Source organism: Doryrhamphus excisus, chromosome 1 (genome assembly GCF_030265055.1).
Source record: "Doryrhamphus excisus isolate RoL2022-K1 chromosome 1, RoL_Dexc_1.0, whole genome shotgun sequence".
Classification (NCBI taxonomy): domain Eukaryota; kingdom Metazoa; phylum Chordata; class Actinopteri; order Syngnathiformes; family Syngnathidae; genus Doryrhamphus; species Doryrhamphus excisus.
In genome coordinates, this window is record NC_080466.1 from 18,722,305 (window position 1) to 18,739,905 (window position 17,601).

General features: G+C 39.2%; 1 protein-coding gene across 6 annotated transcripts in view; it reads right to left on the minus strand.

Annotated features, from left to right (window-relative positions):
* Window positions 1–954: 954 nt before the first annotated feature.
* Window positions 955–17,601, minus strand: part of sh3gl2a (SH3 domain containing GRB2 like 2a, endophilin A1) — a 31,991-nt gene continuing 15,344 nt past the window's right edge. For 2 of the 6 annotated variants that reach the window (XR_009129029.1, XR_009129028.1), the window contains exons 3-12: window positions 9,613–9,681; window positions 9,443–9,515; window positions 8,103–8,246; window positions 7,811–7,944; window positions 7,592–7,750; window positions 6,453–6,556; window positions 6,252–6,367; window positions 4,626–4,640; window positions 3,839–4,499; window positions 3,116–3,258 (exon numbers count right to left, since the gene is read on the minus strand). Coding sequence is in view for 4 of the 6 variants with exons in the window: in XM_058066959.1 (XP_057922942.1) it covers window positions 3,163–3,258; window positions 3,839–3,853; window positions 4,318–4,499; window positions 4,626–4,640; window positions 6,252–6,367; window positions 6,453–6,556; window positions 7,592–7,750; window positions 7,811–7,944; window positions 8,103–8,246; window positions 9,443–9,515; window positions 9,613–9,681 (1,107 nt within the window). In the remaining 2 variants the exon portion in view is untranslated. Of the gene's footprint in view, window positions 3,259–3,838; window positions 4,500–4,625; window positions 4,641–6,251; window positions 6,368–6,452; window positions 6,557–7,591; window positions 7,751–7,810; window positions 7,945–8,102; window positions 8,247–9,442; window positions 9,516–9,612; window positions 9,682–17,601 lie in introns of all 6 variants that reach the window. The other 4 variants (XM_058066969.1, XM_058066959.1, XM_058066987.1 and 1 more) reach the window with 4 other exon arrangements.

Consider the following 17,601-nt stretch of genomic DNA (forward strand, 5'->3'; position numbering starts at 1 on the left):
CTCATGACAATTTAGTAATAGTTCATACAATAAACAGCCTGATAATTACAGGAGTTCATTAAAAAAATTGACAATTTTTTGGAAAAACGCAGAATTGTCATGTAATCCAAAATATAATACTTTCAATTTTCATGTATTTTTTCTGTAATATATTTAATTAAAATGATTGCGTAATACATTTACTTAATTTCACTACCTTTGTGATTGGAATAGTTTTAGATTAAAAAATATATTTCAATGTTTTACTTTTATGAGCTACAATTTATATTACCAGCACTGAACCTATTGCCCTGTACTACTACTACTAATACAATAAAACTATGCTACCACTACAGTACCATGACTGTTAATAACATTTTTTTCCCATGTTTTAATATTACAAAGTATGACTACTACAGTACAACGCAGTACTACAGTAGAATAATAATAACAATACAACTACTAAAAAAAAACAACAAAAAACAAAAAAAAACAATACAACTACTCATAAAAAAAATACAATTACGGCTACTACTACTAATAAATACTACTTTTATTAATAATGTTAATACATTTATATTAGTAGAACTAATAAAATACAAAAAATATTACAACCATTACTACTACAATCGCTAATAACAATACTCAGGTTATTACAGCCTATTCAATTAATAAAATACTACTACAAAACCAAAATAATGCTATAGTTTAATACAAATTACTTTGTATTAAACTTTGTTACTTTTGTAACTTTAAAAACATATATACTACACATATTTTTACTTCTCTTTACTGGAATTCCTAATAACAATACTACTACTATCTGTTAATATATATTCTTCTTACAGTACATTATATTACAGTCTCATCATTTCTTCACTGATTGGCTGATTGTCCTATAAATGAAGACATCATTTGATATTCTGTGCCCGGCGTGGTGCGTTCTTATAAAGCGAAAAGGTCAATATGCCAATAAGCATTTGTCTGTATTTATTGGAATAAATGACATATCACATTGTTGTCTTTACATCAAGCATACAATGAAATAAAACAGAGAGAGAAAAAGAAAACAATCATGTGCAGCACAGACAATCTCTCCTCCTCCTCCTCCTCTTCATTCTTCTTCTTCCCATATACAGTATTATCATAGTGTATTTATATATACACATCTATATATAATCATGTCAATACTTTGTCACAGTTACAAAAATAAGATACATTACTGTAGATGAGTGACTAAACGCACATACACGCGTAGGATGAAAAGAAAAAAAACAGAAAAGCTGTACAGCAGTCCTCATTGAGGGCAAAGATACACACAATTGTATTCTTTTAAAAAAGTGATAGAGAAAAAGAGGGAAAATAATTCCTTGTAAAAAAAAAAAAAAGAAAAAAGAATGACAACATGACGTTAATGATGAGCCAACACAGTATACTGACACTTGTGCTTCCCCTTTAAAAGAAAGGATGCCTTCAATTAACACACACACGTCCATTTTGAACGTCAATGCTCTAAAAAAAATGGGCGGAGCAATCGGAAAAACCTTTGAGGGGCATGGCTTAGATGTGATGGAAGTGAGAAGCAAGCTAAACAATGGCGACCCCCCCCATTCCCCAGAGAAAGAGATTTCGCTTGGATGTTGACATAGCAGCGTCTAAGCGTCTGATTGGTCCCTATCTTAAAATACATTTCTTACGTGAACTTAAAAAACGTTTCCAAGATACCGACCCCATCCAGAATAGGAATGCTAGGAATGTTATTGGATTCCTTTCTGCGTCGTATTACAATCCCGACAAAATAATAAAGTCTACAATATTGCAGTTAAAGACTAAAATGATTCATACCCTGGCCACGTTTCAAGTAACAGTTAATTCTCAGTTTAGTCGCCAGGTACTTGGTCGACAACAGCAAACCATCATAATAATAAAAATAATAGTATTTATTCACAAATACTAATTTTAGACTAAATCTGGAAAAAGGATGACTAATTCTGGGCTTAAGTCTGTTTGACACAGGAAAGATACCACACAGCCAATTCTTTTTTGTACTTCAATACAAATTATCGCACTGCTTTATAGTTGCTTTATCGTAACCATGACGACCAAATACTACAACTCTGTAAACCAAACCACAACAGTCCTACAAGAAGGGAATCATTGACTTACTTGTTACGTGTTTTTTTTTTGTTTTTTTTTTTTTACAGTAGCTACAATGATGGATGGACATCGAAGGGTTAATATCTCACAGTCAAGACAAAAAAAAAAAATGATATCGCACTCCGACCAGCGATTGTTGGCTGGTTTTTACCACCAGCTAAACTACGAGAATACTTATCGGACAAGTGAGCAAAGACGTTCTGCTGCAAAGAGAGGAATAAAACTGCAAAGCAAATCTCTACATGTTAGATAATATCACAACACAGCCACCATTTTGCACACAAGTTGTTGATTTTTTTTAAATGGGGGGGAGGGGGGGTATCATACGGCACAAACACGCCGTAGTTGTCGACGTTACTTATCATCACTTCACTAATCACTGCTGTTTCTGACGCGGAATGTCACACTCACAAATACATTCCCCACCCCTGCCCGACAAAATAAAAACACCAAAAATAAGATAGTTTTCGATGCTCACTTTGGTATCTGAAACCCATTTTTACACAAAACCACCGCCGTCCAAACACATGATGAATGATGCGATGATGTAACGTTGGAAGCTAAAAAAACAAACAAACTTGCTTTGATCATGCTTTGCTAACAAACATCACACACATTAGGTTTTTTTTTCCTAGCATGACAGAGATAAAGTTCTAGCTACAGCGGTGACGTCCACTAAGTACAATGTGCGATACTGAAATTTAACACAAAAAAAAATCGTAGTGAAGATGATGGGGGGGCGTGGCTACCACATCTACGCTGATTTTTCATCGTTTCTTATTGACATTATTCGACACTGGCTTGCTATTGCGTAGCGCAGTTTGGAGCCGAGTCGTTGTCAGGTTTAATCGGGAGGGTATAACGAGGGTTTGATTTTTTTTTTTTGTGTTTTTTTTTCTCCTCTACAGCATCGCTAGGTGGTGCTCTAGTGCGGCAGCGGCACCAGGATGTCCACGTAGTTGATGGGGAAGAAGCCAGAGTTGCCGTGCAGCATCCCCTCGTACCAGTTTTCGTCGATCTTGTTGGTCAAGGTGATGATGTCGCCCTCCTTGAAGCCGAGCTCGCCCTCGTTTTCTGGGTCGAAGTCGTAGAGAGCGCGGCAGGACGGCTGGTCCATGGGGGCTGCCGGGAAATGTAAACATTTAAATTATTTTATTTATTTATTTATTTATTTATTTATTCATTCATTCGTTTTCTACCGCTTTTTCCTCATGAGGGTCGCGAGGGGTGCTGGAGCCTATCCCAGCTGTCTTTGGGCGAGAGGCGGGGTACACCCTGGACTGGTCGCCAGCCAATCACAGGGCACATATAGACAAACAACCATTCACACTCATTCATACCTATGGACAATTTGGAGTCGGCAATTAACCTAGCACGTTTTTGGAATGTGGGAGGAAACCGGAGTACCCGGAGAAAACCCACGCATGCACGGGGAGAACATGCAAACTCCACACAGAGATGGCCGAGGGTGGAATTGAACCCTGGTCTCCTAGCTTTGAGGTCTGCACGCTAACCACTAGACCACCGTGCCGCCCTTATTTATTTCTTTTGTTATTTATTTTCTTTTCTAATGAAGTTGGTGGCTTCTTTTTACACTTGTGTGGATGTTTAAAGGAAATAATCAGATGCATATTTTTAAATTATTTTTTTTTTAATTAGGAAAGTTGGGGTGGGGGTCATGTGACGTGACTCGAGGGCTTACCTGGTGACCTGGCTGCTGGCGACATGGCAACAGGAAGACGGATGCAAGAAAGACAAAGGTACATCAGTAAGAAGATATGAAGAGTTCCAGTCAGATACATGGTCCTTAATAAAAAGTATAGTTTGACATTTCGGTCATAAAAATGGAGCCCAGACATGCCAAGATAAACTGCATCTGTCTCTAGTCAAGTTCTCGCTCCTGTATTGGAAAATATGCTTAATTCTTACGATTGAGGTTGTTCTTAATGAAACAATCAATTGTGTCCTGCTGTTCCAGACATGTCTTGGCCTCCTTGTGAGTTTACCAAAATGTCAAACTTTAACAACAAAAGAGAAATTAGGGAGAAACAAGGCGGTTAGACAAACAAAGAAACAAACAAACAGTGTAGACGAGCTGCACTGCGGACAAAAAGGAAGCTTCACTGTATTTAAATGAAGACACAAAAGAAGTAAAGAGTGACGTCTTCTCACGTCGCTCACCTGGAGATCTTGCTGTGGAAGGGAAAGGAGAACAAAGGTGAGACAAAGCGTTGGGGATTGAACGGAAGCATTTGTGTATGGATGAGGATGGAGAGATGGTGGATGCCGAGAAAAGAAACCCAAAGGAAACACACAATGGTGATGGAGGAGATGCTGGTAGATTGTCTCACCTGGAGACCTCGCTGTAAACAGGAAGTGGCGTGAGCGAGGAGGAGGAAGAGGGAGGGAGGGAAAAGACAATGAGTCAGTTTACAAATGAGTTAAGGTGAAGAAGGATGAGCACCGTTAGCTGTGACCTTTAGGCTCACCTGGTGACCTCGCCCCTGGAAGAGTGAACACAAAGCATAAAAGGGAGAGAAAAAGGAAAACACTTTTTTATTTGCTCTGCAGACACAATCAATTGGGAATTTTCTTGTTAAGAACTAAAAAGGAGCTGGAGAAGAAAGACAGTTAGCAAACAGACGTCCACACAAACACAGCTAACGTATTAAAAACAATCCTGTTGGTTCAACGACAAATGCCACTAAATCCAATTTTATTCATCACCTTTCCACCAAACACACTCACACTTCTACAGGACAAAAATGTATTTATTTTACAATTTTCTAACTGAGAGGGCACCAAGAGAGTAAGCTAACATTAGCATGTGTGTCCACACTACCCTCCTCCATGCTTTTCCACTAAAAGACTATAAATATATCTTTGGTAGTGATTTAGTTAAAGAAATGCTCAGGTCTGTTTTCGGTTTAACAGGTTTTGACAGTTGAGTGGTCATAAATGTGATGGAAATTCTCGAGCCATAGCTACATGCTAACTAGCATAAGTAGCATTGAGATAGCTGTTCTAGCACATAGCATTTATTCAAGTAGACCAATTTTATCCAAATTGAGAACAACAGTAAGCTAACTGGTGAGCTAACGTGTTTATTTTTGGTCATTTCTACCTTCCAATCTTCAAGAAGAAATAGTACCTACTTTTGCCACGTAGCTAAGTTGGTACCGTGTCGTTTAGGGCCATCAGAGTACTGATAAGAAACAGAAATGCCGTTTCGAGTTGCTAACTAGCATGTAGCATGAGTAGCATCGAGATAGCAGTTCTAGCACATAGCATTTATTCAAGGAGGCCAATTTTATCCAAATTGAGAGCAACAGTAAGCTAACTGGTGAGCTAACATGTTTATTTTTGGTCATTTCTACCTTCCAATCTTCGAGGAGAAGTAGTACCTGCTTTAGCCACATAGCTAAGTTAGTACCGTTTCGTTTAGGGCCATCAGAGTACTGATAAGAAACAGAAATGCCTTTTCAATTTGAAACTAGCATGTAGCAAGAGTAGCATCGAGATAGCTGTTCTAGCACACAGCATTTATTTAAGGAGACCAATTTTATCCAAATTGAGAGCAACAGCAAGCTAACTGGTGAGCTAACGTGTTTATTTTTGGTCATCATAGTACTGATAAGGAACAGAAATGCCGTTTCCAGTTGGACAATGTTTTTCACGTTAGCTGTATTGTGTGGTCATACATTTGCTGGAAATTCTCAAACTGTTAACTACATGCTAACTAGCATGTAGCAAGAGTAGCATTGGCATGTTGTTTGGTTTCAACTAGTATTTGAGAATTGACAGCAAATAAATAAAAAAATAAATAAAAAAGATATACAGAATATTAGCGTACCGCTTTACCATAATGGAGGCTTATAAATAGACTGTAATGGTGTTATAAACACTTAATAAAAGATAATACATGCCTCTCACCAGCTTTTATGGCATTATTAAGTGTTAATAACCTATTTATAAGCCCTTCATAATGAAAGAGGTACCAAAACCTGCCCAGAAACTTTTGATTTTTTAATATTCCATCTTCATCTTCCACATAATTTTAAATTTCAGTTTCTGGACATGTTTCTTCTCATCAACGTTCTTCTCATCGAACCCACCTGGAGAACGAGCGCTGTGGATGCCTCCATTGTGGTTCTCACTGATGGAGAAGTCCAGGTGCGTGCGAGGCTTGGCAATGTATTCTTTCCTGGGCTTGCTGGAGCAATCCTTTATCCTACGTAGGACAACACCCACACCAACCATCAACATCCACAAAACATGAACATGACGCATGGAGGAGGAGGACGAAAGGGACCGACCGTTCGTCGATCTTGCTGCACAGCTGCGTGAGGATCTCGGCGGCCCGGGTGTGATACTCCACCTGAGCGTGGACCAGCGCCGCCAGCTGGCTCACCTGCTCGATCTGACATCACAGAAGTTTGTAGAGGATTTAAGGATGTAAGACTCTTGGGATGGGATGTAAAGTTTACATATATACGTAAATATACTATACATTTTACCAATGAACTCCAGTCTCCTATAGTTGCCGGATGCGTGGTCTACAAAAGTAGATGACCACCAGGGGTCAAAATACATTAACCACGTATACATGGACCCAAATATTCCAATTCCATTCGGGTTATTTGCTCAAACAGAAAGAATCTAACCTCATTCCGAAAGAAAAGTGCCAATATATAATCGGATTCACAGGGGTAGAATATTCCTTTCCCCAATCCGATTGAGGTATCTTGTACCCGCTCAATCGGAAAGTTGTCAGGGTGCGTTCTTTCAGCGCATGCTCAGCTGTGATGTAAGACGCAGACGTCTCTCGGGTTTTGAAAATGGCGGCAAGCAGTCATCACTGGACTACAGCGGAAAGTACGTTTTTGATAACAAACTTTAAAAGAACTGAACACTCAAGTTGCTGCTTTAAAAAAAAGCGTAGCAACTGTCCCAGCAACCGTGGTAATCACACTCTCGTCCGCCATCTTCGATGAATCACGTGATGTTGTTTACGTTTTACTGCGCATGCCCCATTGACTATTCCGTTTGATTATAGTGGTGCATGTAGACAGGAGATTGGAATATTCCTTTCCATGTATACACTGTTTTCTGGTATGTCATTCGGAAAGATTCCATTCGGAAAGAGGAAAATCTCATGTAAACTTGGCTATTGTGACTGTAGGAAACCTCATGATGTAGTTATTATAAATTCCACAAGATGGCAGTAGTTGCTATCAAAGTACCATGTGGTCAGCTTTAGCTACCTCTCAGCCATTCCACGCCATTCATTTACTTGTGGCAGCCCGTCACACATATATACATTATTATGGGACTCTCTTTATATGGATGGAGTTTGTCATTCCAACTAGAATGTATGGTACACTCCAAATCATGATGTTTAATCAATATCGAAAAACTCAGTAAGGAGATGTTGGATATGGTCTAAGACACCTACGTCGCTCTCAAGCAGGTTGAACATGCTGAGCTCAGCGATGTCCTTGGACTCGTCAAACTTCTCCAAGGCTTGCTTGATCTCATCGTCCGTCACTTTGCCCTGACGCTTCTTCTTATAATCAAAGTCCAGACGGCGCCCCTCCATCTTCTTCAGGTGATGCTGCAAGACACAACCAGCAGATAAGTCCCAAACCGACTTTAGACTAACTTGCGAGCCCACCTGGATCTCCTTGAGGTCTTTTTCGTGGAGGTTCTGCAGCGGGTCGATGAAGTTCTGTTTCACCTCCATGTCCAGAGCGTCTTTAACCTCGGCCAGTTCACGCATGGATTCCCCGGCGTCGATGAGAGCCAGGCCTGAAAGCAATGAAATCATCATCTCCTTAAACGCCATGCTAAAGTCTGCCAACTGCTGCAAGCATCTTGTCTGGAGAAGAAGTGCCTCCATGCATCTTTCATAAGCTCGTTTCTGGGTCCTCCAGGGGATATACGATGACAGTACTTTCTTGTCTCACCGAAATTAGACTCCTCGCCGAGCTCCCGCCCGAACCGCTGCATGGACTCTCCCAGGATGGCCTCTGTCTGGGTGTAGCCTGGTCCCTTCTCCTGGCCCCGGATGCGAGACATGGAGTTCATCATGCTCATCTTGGCTCTGGTGGCTGAAGTGGATAAATATGTTATTCATTCATTCATTTTCTACCGCTTATCCTCACAAGGGTGCTGGAGCCTATCCCAGCTGTCTTCGGGCGAGAGGCGGCGTACACCCTGGACTGGTGGCCAGCCAATCACAAACAACCATTCACACTCACATTCACACCTATAGACAATTTGGAGTCGCCAATTAACCTAGCATGTTTTTGGAATGTGGGAGGAAACCGGAGTACCCGGAGAAATCCCACGCATGCACGGGGAGAACATGCAAACTCCACACAGGGATGGCTGAGGGTGGAATTGAACTCGGTTCAATTCAATGCGTTTCCTCAAAGTATGGTGTGGGCCAAAGGTCAAACAGGACACATGCACATTATTTATTATAAATTTATAAATTTATTGTTATTGTTATCAGCAATTGTTATTGTCATTATTTAGTAATTTGAGGCGCTTTTTATTATTATTATTTATTATGTATGTGTACATATACTGTACTGTACATATAAAGTATTGTTTGTATTTATTTGTTTGTTTATTACTACATTTGTTGGCACAATTGTTTATATATTTTTTTGTTTATAATCTGTTTTAGAATATCAAATACACTGTGAATGTGATGAAAATGGGAATAATATATGAAAATATAAACTAAATATAAACTAAAGTATTTTCCCCATAGGAATGACTAGAAGAACGGCCATCATGCAGCCTTAATTATACATATTTCACTTAATTCATGATGAGTGCTATTGGCCAGGGATGTCAGTATTGATTAATTGGGGGGCTGCATGGTGAACGAGTGGTTAGCACGCAGGCCACACAGCTAGGAGACCCGAGTTCGATTCCACCTTCGGGCATCTCTGCAAAAACAGAACTGGAGACATCAGTCAATACATCCTTGGATTTTTTTGTAACATAGTGCCATAAACTATATCATATCTATTATCATTAGGGATGTACGATATTGGCTTTTTTTGCCGACATTGTTCAATTGTCAATTTCCGATACCGATATGTGTAACATGACATATCTCCTGTGGTGGAATGAACACATATGTATGTACATACGTACTGTATGTGTTGTATCCGCCATTTTTTAATATCGGTTTTCATTATCTGTTACAGATATGAACCATTTTCAAGCTGATATCGATAAGTATGGGACATCCCTATTGATCATATCTATCATCTCCACCAAATCTTACCTGGATTAGGCTGCAGATACTCAGTCGTCTTGGTCATGATGTCCATCACCGCCCGCGTGGTGGTGTCCACCTTCTGCTCACGTGCGACATCACAGCCAAAGGTGACTTATTACATATTCAATGTGTGCATTATCACTGGCTTCAAAACATTGAACATCGTTCCGTCTTGCCTTTTCCATTTCAGTGAAGTCCTCATCGAGCTTCGTCCCCTCGGCTCCGCCGACTTTCTCGCTCACTTTCTGCAGTGACAAAGAAGCACACACGTCACAACATGAGTATGCGGTACATATGTTTACACTTTTATGTCAGTTAACATTGTTAAAATGTTACTTCAGATATTTAATCAAGGTTTTACGATGGCTGTAGCTTGACCCTGGAACAGATCAATTCTAGTCTTCTAGTCATTCCTATGGGGAAAAGGTTTTAGTTTATATTTTCATATATTATTCCCATTTTCATCACCGATATTCTAAAACAAATTATGGCAAAAAATAAAATACAATTGGGCCAACAAATGTAGTAAACAAATAATACAAACAATAATTTATATGTACAGTACAGTATGTGTAAACATACATAATAAATAATATTATATTAAATAATAAAAAAGTACCTTTCAAATGACTAAATACTGACAATAACAATTGCTGATAACAATAACAATACATTTATTTTACTTTTTGTGTTTACTGAAATAATGTGCATGTGTCCTGTTTGACCTTTGACCCACACCATACTTTGAGGAAACGCGTTGAATTGAACGACAGCCATGGATTTAATGCTGTAAGGTTTGAAAATGTGATCAAATCTAAATTCCCCAACACATGAAAAGACACAAACATCTCCTCTGGCCGTCTGGCTAATGTTTGGCATGCAGGCAGGCAGGCAGATAGGCGGGCAGGCGGGCGCCTGGAGGGGGCAGTCATCTGACACAATGAGGCCACACACGCCCTCGGAGGACAGAAGGAGACGGATGATGGAATATATATAAATAAATAAACGCCTTTCAGGGAACATCACAATGAGCGAGTCCAGGAAGAACATGTAATTAAAGTGCAACACCAGGAACGGCTCTCGGTATGATGCGGACACAATAACAAGCATATCCGCAAATGACACAAACTAGCATGACTTGGATACAACACTTGTATTGGATGGTGTACAGGTGTACCTAATAAAGTGTCCTGTAGGTCTACGTTTTCAGGAAGGTGACTTGTGACAGTAGGAGAGGATGGGGGGGCAGTGGTTATAATACTAAGCCCGTGACAGCAGTTTATGCAGCGTAAGACTTCCTGAGGATTTGTGCTCTATGAGTCATCTGAGCAAAAGATCCCCCAACACCCTCCCAAATGATCCCACTGGAGAAACGTCTCGTACACACACACACACACACACTAACTAGAGCCTTCTGTCATCCACACATGTACACCACCACGACTTGCAATCGTCTTTGCTCGCTGGTTGCCATGGAAACAGCTCTCTGCCATGTGCCAGTATGCACACACGCTCCTCATGACGCCCTGTTGTAGATATATGAACGATAGTACCTGTTATGTCTATCATCTCCGTGTACGTGCATTCAAAAATGCTACTATGACATCAATCACGGGTGTGAGTCATCTAGCGAGTGTCTATTCTGTGTCTAAACTATTCTGCTTAATGACCGTGGTGCTGATGATGGCGTGTCATTGTCATCAGCTACTTCAATTGTTAGGTTTTCAATGCATGATTGAACATTTTGATTATTCGAGGCTTTGGCGACGCATCATTTCAGTAAACAACAACTGAATGCAGCAATGTGTTGTACATCAACACAACAGCTCAGATTGGAATTGCCTGTTTCTTCCATAACCATTTGTTGCTAGGAAGAATTTATGGGGCACAATCATAACTGCCCTACAGGCCAGTGACGTACAGTAATTGGCACATTTCAGCTTCGCACGCTAGACAAGGGGCCACAAAACTAACTACGACCGACTTTTACACTTTTTTTATATCAAGTACTTAAAAGTAAAAAGTAAAAGTTAAAAAAAACTTAAAAGTACTTTTTCAGACTGACTTTTAACACACTGATTTTGCTCTGCTACTACAACACACATAGTAATGAAAAAACCCTTCTGCATAAGCAGCATTGCGTGACTAAGGAAGTTAATGTATCTAATGATGTACTGTAAAACGGGGTTATTAGGAAAAAATTTCGGGATAATAAAGGACAATTTTCGGGGTAATATTGGACAATTTTTAGGGTAATAAGGGACAATTTTTTGGGTAATAAGGGACAATTTTGGGGGTAATAAGGGACAATTTTTGGGGTAATAAGGGACAATTTTCGGGGTAATAAGGGACAATTTTCAGGAAAATGTTTTAAATGTAATTCTGCCTTTTCATGTTAAACAGGAAGCTGCTTTGTGTTGTTTTTTTTGACCGTGGAAGAAGCATATATTCTTGAACAAATCGTTCAAAAAACATTTTCCCGAAAATTGTCTCTTATTACCCCACCGTCCCTTATAACCTCGTTTTACGGTAGTCCTTAAAACTGGGAACCACAACCCCTGACTTGGGAATAAAGTTCTTCAAAGTCGGAGTTCCAATACTCGCAAATTAAATATCGATGTCATGTATCACCACCAGTGCTGTGGTGCACCTTGCAAGTGGGAAATTTGCAACTTCCACGCAGTCGTGAATGCATCCCCAACACAGATTGTTATGCAAATATGCTGCCCCCTGCTGGTAAATAATAAGATGCAGGCAATCTCCTGGCTCAATGCTTAAAGAGTGTGAGCCATTTACTGCAGACTATTGCAGGGTGTCATTGGATTTAGATGGCCGCTTGTTGTGCAGAAGGGAAGAGACAGCAGTGATGGAGCAGCAACGGATGCCAGAGCCATCACATAAACATGCTGAGAGTCACTCAAGGTCAAGGTTGTGTCTAACTTGTCACATGTCACCTGGCCTGGTGACTGATCCTTCGTTTTAAGTGACTTACTGCGGACACGTCTCAAACTCACAAGGAGAACAGTCACTCTTTAGAACAAATATACATTTAAAGTCTGGAAAAAAACACTGCAAAGGTCCACTCGACCTCCGCATGTTCCCTTCTTTTAACACGTTTAAGTGATGTAAGTGGCTACTTTCTTTTTACACTTGCATGATCAATTAAAAATGTTACTTCCGACTTCTAGGAAGGCTGAAATATTTCCTGATCATTTGTGCTGCTATTGCTTCCTTGGAGGTCACAGACATACGATAAGATGGCATCAGGTCAAGTTTATCCAGAAGCAAAGAAAACCATCTCACTAATCCCAGCGTACTTCTACTTTCTTCTCACCCACCAATCCATCTCTCTTGCCACCATGCCACCCCTCCATTCCCCAAAGGGAAGGTCAACACAAGGTTGCATGAATATAGCTGCAGTGCTTCCAGGAAGAGCGTATTATTATTATTATTATTATTATTATTATTATTATTATTATTATTATTATTATGCTGAAGCACAGTAGAATGTGACGTCACAGCCGCTGCTGATGAATGAATCCACACTTTAAAGTCGGCTCTGTGGTGATGATGTAACAGCATCTGAGTCACGACGTTGCTGTTAAGTGGGGGGGGGGGGGGGGGGGGGGGATTTTTTTTTACAGGTATGACATGGTAATGCTTTTATTTCATTTGAACATGCATCAGATTGCAATTGAATGCATCACATAATCAGTTCACAGTTCCACATGTCCAAAAGGAGTAGGAAGAAGCAAAGCTTATTAAATCCTACCCCCCATTTGGTGCTTTTACAATTAATAACTGTTACATTTGTTCACTTCCTGCTTTCCTAATATAGTTACATTTTTTTTTAATTTTTCAAAAATGTTTTTTTTTTTCAAAAATTAAAAAAATAATAATTTTTATTTAATGTAATTTTTTTTCACGTACCGAAGTACGAGGTGATATGACCATCCAATGACATAATGGGTACCATAGTAAGTGTCAATTTCGTGACATATATAGCACATCATGACTGGTTCAAGACTCTTCATCCTTGTATTTAGCAAACATCAACTGCTTGTATTGTTTCTTTAATTGGCTCATCGTTGTGCATTGTTTGAGGTCCTTACTCAATCCATTCCATAGTTTGATTCCACATACTGAAATGCTATGGCTTTTTAACGTAGTCCTAGCATATAAGTGTTTCAAATGTAGTTCTTCCCTGAGATCATATTTCTCCTCTCTTGTAGAGAAGTATTGGATGACATTTTTAGGTAATTGGTTATTTTTAGCCTTATGCATTATTTTAGCTGTTTGAAGATGTACTATATCAGCAAGTTGAAGTATTTGTGATTTTAGAAATAAGGAGTTAGTATGTTCTCTGTAGGCGGCATTATGAATTATCCTTACTGACCTTTTTTGCAGTACATTTAGCGAGTGAAGACATTGACTTTAAGAAAGACGATCAAACATTGAACCTCGCCACCATATTTAAATCCCATTATTACAAAAATGCATTTCTAGAAATAAAGGCCTCTCCTCTAGTAAAAGCCTTACCACTAATACAGTTGAGTACCACCACTAAATGAGGCCATGCTGTAAAGTGCAATGGTGGACAATCCCTGCGCATCTTTAAGTACAGTTGTCGAGTCCTTAAAGGCTAAAGTTCACTTTGCTTAGATAACCTGAGGGTGAGGGACAACATGCCAGGCGCTGCCCCCCCCCATGCACTTGGCACCCACGCACACACAATCAGACCAGATTAATTCATTAAATACTCTAAATGTGGAGAGGAAGCCCGGGGCAAGCAGGCGACCTTGCTGCCTCTCGACACCCGAAATCACCTGCATCATCATCATCGTCATCACATGGGCTAACTGGACTTTATTTACTGCTGTCCTAAGACACCTTAAGTGACCTGGGTCACAGGAAGTGCTGACGGTGCCCATACAATCCTAAACGTCTTGATGTTTTCCATTTGAAGTACTTTCAAATGGCGTCCTGTGACGCCTGGTACCTGGAGAAGGTTGAACTCTGATTTCATGGTTCCTCCTGTCCCCAAAAGGTACCGCCTCATGATGAAAGAACCCTCTAGGTTGTTTTAGCATTAGCTTCCGTCACATGGCGCCCAATGTGAGGCTGCATGCCTCCTCCACCCCCCCAACTACTGCCCAACACCACCCCCCCCTTTCCTGCTCAGCGGTCTAATCCCGCACACGGGGGCCTCCTGCTTTAAATACCGCCACCGTGGAAGAGAGGGAGATTAAAAATGACAAGGGTGATTAGTGAGGCTATTCCTGGGGGAAGAGGTTTCTGCTACTTCAGGACAATCACAACAGGAAGTCCTCCTGGACAACCTTAAAACAAGGAACCCAGCCATGGATCGGCCAACTAATCAGTAGTGGTCAACTTCCCTGAAAAAAAAAATCACATGATCAGCTTATGCTGATAAATGCCTTTCAACGACGATTACAAAAGCCGATCCATCACCTGTGGCTGAGAATGCACCGCCTTGCACAAAATGCCCCCCCGGAGTGTGGGGCCCTACACACAGCATGTGTGGATTTTGATGATATATATATATATATATATATATATATATATATATATATATATATATATATATATATATATATATATATATATATATATATATATATATATATATATATATATACCTGGAGTATAAGTTGCATTTTTTGCGGGTAATTTATTTTACAAAAATAGGCAGCCCTTTTACACTCTTCATGGAAAGTTGTGTGCTGCAGTGAAATGCATCCAAACAGAAACAGTGGTTAGGTTGAACTGCTCCACACCACAGACCTGCGTTTGTTAAAATTGTCCCCTATCACACACACACACACACACACACACACATATATAAATAAAAATAAATAAATATATATATAAATCTAAGAAAAATATATATAACGTCTAAAAAGAAATAAATATTATAAATATAAATATTATAAATATTATAAATATTATAAATATTATAAATATTATAAATATTATAAATATTATAAATATTATAAATATTATAAATATTATAAATATTATAAATATTATAAATATTATAAATATTATAAATATTATAAATATTATAAATATCTATATACTGTATTTTCTGGACTATAAGTCTTTCCGGGGTATAAGTCGCACAAGGCCAAAAATGCATAATTACGTAGAAAAAAACATACATAACTCGCACTGGAGTATAAGTCGCATTTTTTGCGGGTAATTTATTTTACAAAAAAAATAAAAAATAAAATTTCCAAACTACTTGCCCAAAACAGACATTACGTCCTCTTAGAAGGCAAGTTCTAACAATAATAAAAGAATAGCGAACAGTCTGAATAGGTGTAAGATATGCTAACACAATGGTTATTCAGCTACACAAAAAATAAACATGAACAGAAAAGGTGTCCAGTGTTTATGTAACATAAACAGTTTTTTCATTTATAAATCGCTCTGGAGTATAAGTCGCAGGAACAGCCAACCTATGAAAAAAAGTGCGACTTATAGTCCAGAAAATACGGTAATTTACTACCTTTTGCCATTATGATCTTGTCTTTCAAAAGACGTCCTTCTCCATAAACAATTAATGAGTCTGTTACCTGATGATCCTCTATGATTATTATTTTAGTATTTTCTTGTTATTTTTACCTATGACACTGTAAGTAATATGGTACGTCCCCGTCCTCTTCTGGAAATCTGCTTTCTACGTAGTACCCGTCACTTGAAATTGTGATATTTTTATCTTGTACATTCCATGTCCCACAACAGTTGGCCTTATTGAGCTTTCATACTACATATCATAACATCATAAACGGTGTACAAACATGCATTTGTCAATTTTATCATCAAGAGAGCTGCAAAATGCAAAGATGTGATGCCAAATACTAAAATACCCCACAGTCGCTTTGTAAAAGTCATGTGACAGCAACCTCAATATTCCTCTTTTCACCATTATCATCATTGTCTATCCCACTCACTCGCTCACTCACACATGAGATGCCAGCTGGTTTCCTCCCCCGCGGTCCCAGTGCCACGGGACGCTCATCTCCCCGTGCAACGGCACTCTCACGATGCCGACTCTTACGTAAGAGCAAAGGGCTTTCAAGTCACATGACGGGCATGCAGCCGCTGCGTACGCCGTCAGCACTGGAGGTCAGTCAGCAAAAGCAACCTGGACGAGTCCTGCATGAGTATACATCTAAACCAGCTCTATGCAAGTCAGAGCTTTTCTTCCCGTCACTCACACATAAAGCCTACTTGTTTATTTAACAAATGTCAATATTTGATCTTATATCACCAGTTTACGGTGATGTGTTAATGAAGGTTATTTCAGTGTTTTTGTTTTAGATCTTTGTCTAAAAAAATAGGGGTTGTCTTATATCCGTGCCTGATCAATATAGTAGGATTCAAAAACTGACTTTTTAAAAAGTCATCCAACTTTGTCTCACAAAATGGGTGTTGACAGGGGTTGTCTTATGTTCGGGGTCATCCTATAATCAGGTTAATACAGTATTTTATATGTTCATGGAAACCACATCAGTGCTTCAGACTGTTTTCGAAAAAATATTTAGTCAGTTTTTGTCCAAGATCAACCAAATGGAGAGGTTGTCTTATATTCCAGGACTGATCAATAAAGGAGTTCTCAAACAACTGAAATTTTAAAAATACATACATGTTGTCTTTGTCTTAAAAAAATGGGTGTTGAAAAGGGTTGTCTTATATGAAGGGTCGTCCTATATTCGATCCAACTTTGTCTCACAAAATGGGCGTTTAGAGGGGTTGTCTTATGTTCGGGTTCATCCTATAATCGGGTTAATACAGTATTTTATATGTTCATGGAAACCACATCAGTGCTTCAGACTGTTTTCGAAAAAATATTTAGTCAGTTTTTGATTTTTGTCCCAAATGGAGAGGTTGTCTTATATTCGAGGACTGATCAATAAAGGAGTTCTCAAACAACTGAAATTAAAAAAATAAATACATGTCGTCTTTGTCTTTAAGAAACGGGTGTTGAAAAGGGTTGTCTTATATGAAGGGTCGTCCTATATTCGATCCAACTTTGTCTCACAAAATGGGTGTTGAGAGGGGTTGTCTTATGTTCGGGGTCATGCTATAATCAGGTCAAAACAGTATTTGATATGTTCATGGAAACCACATCAGTGCTT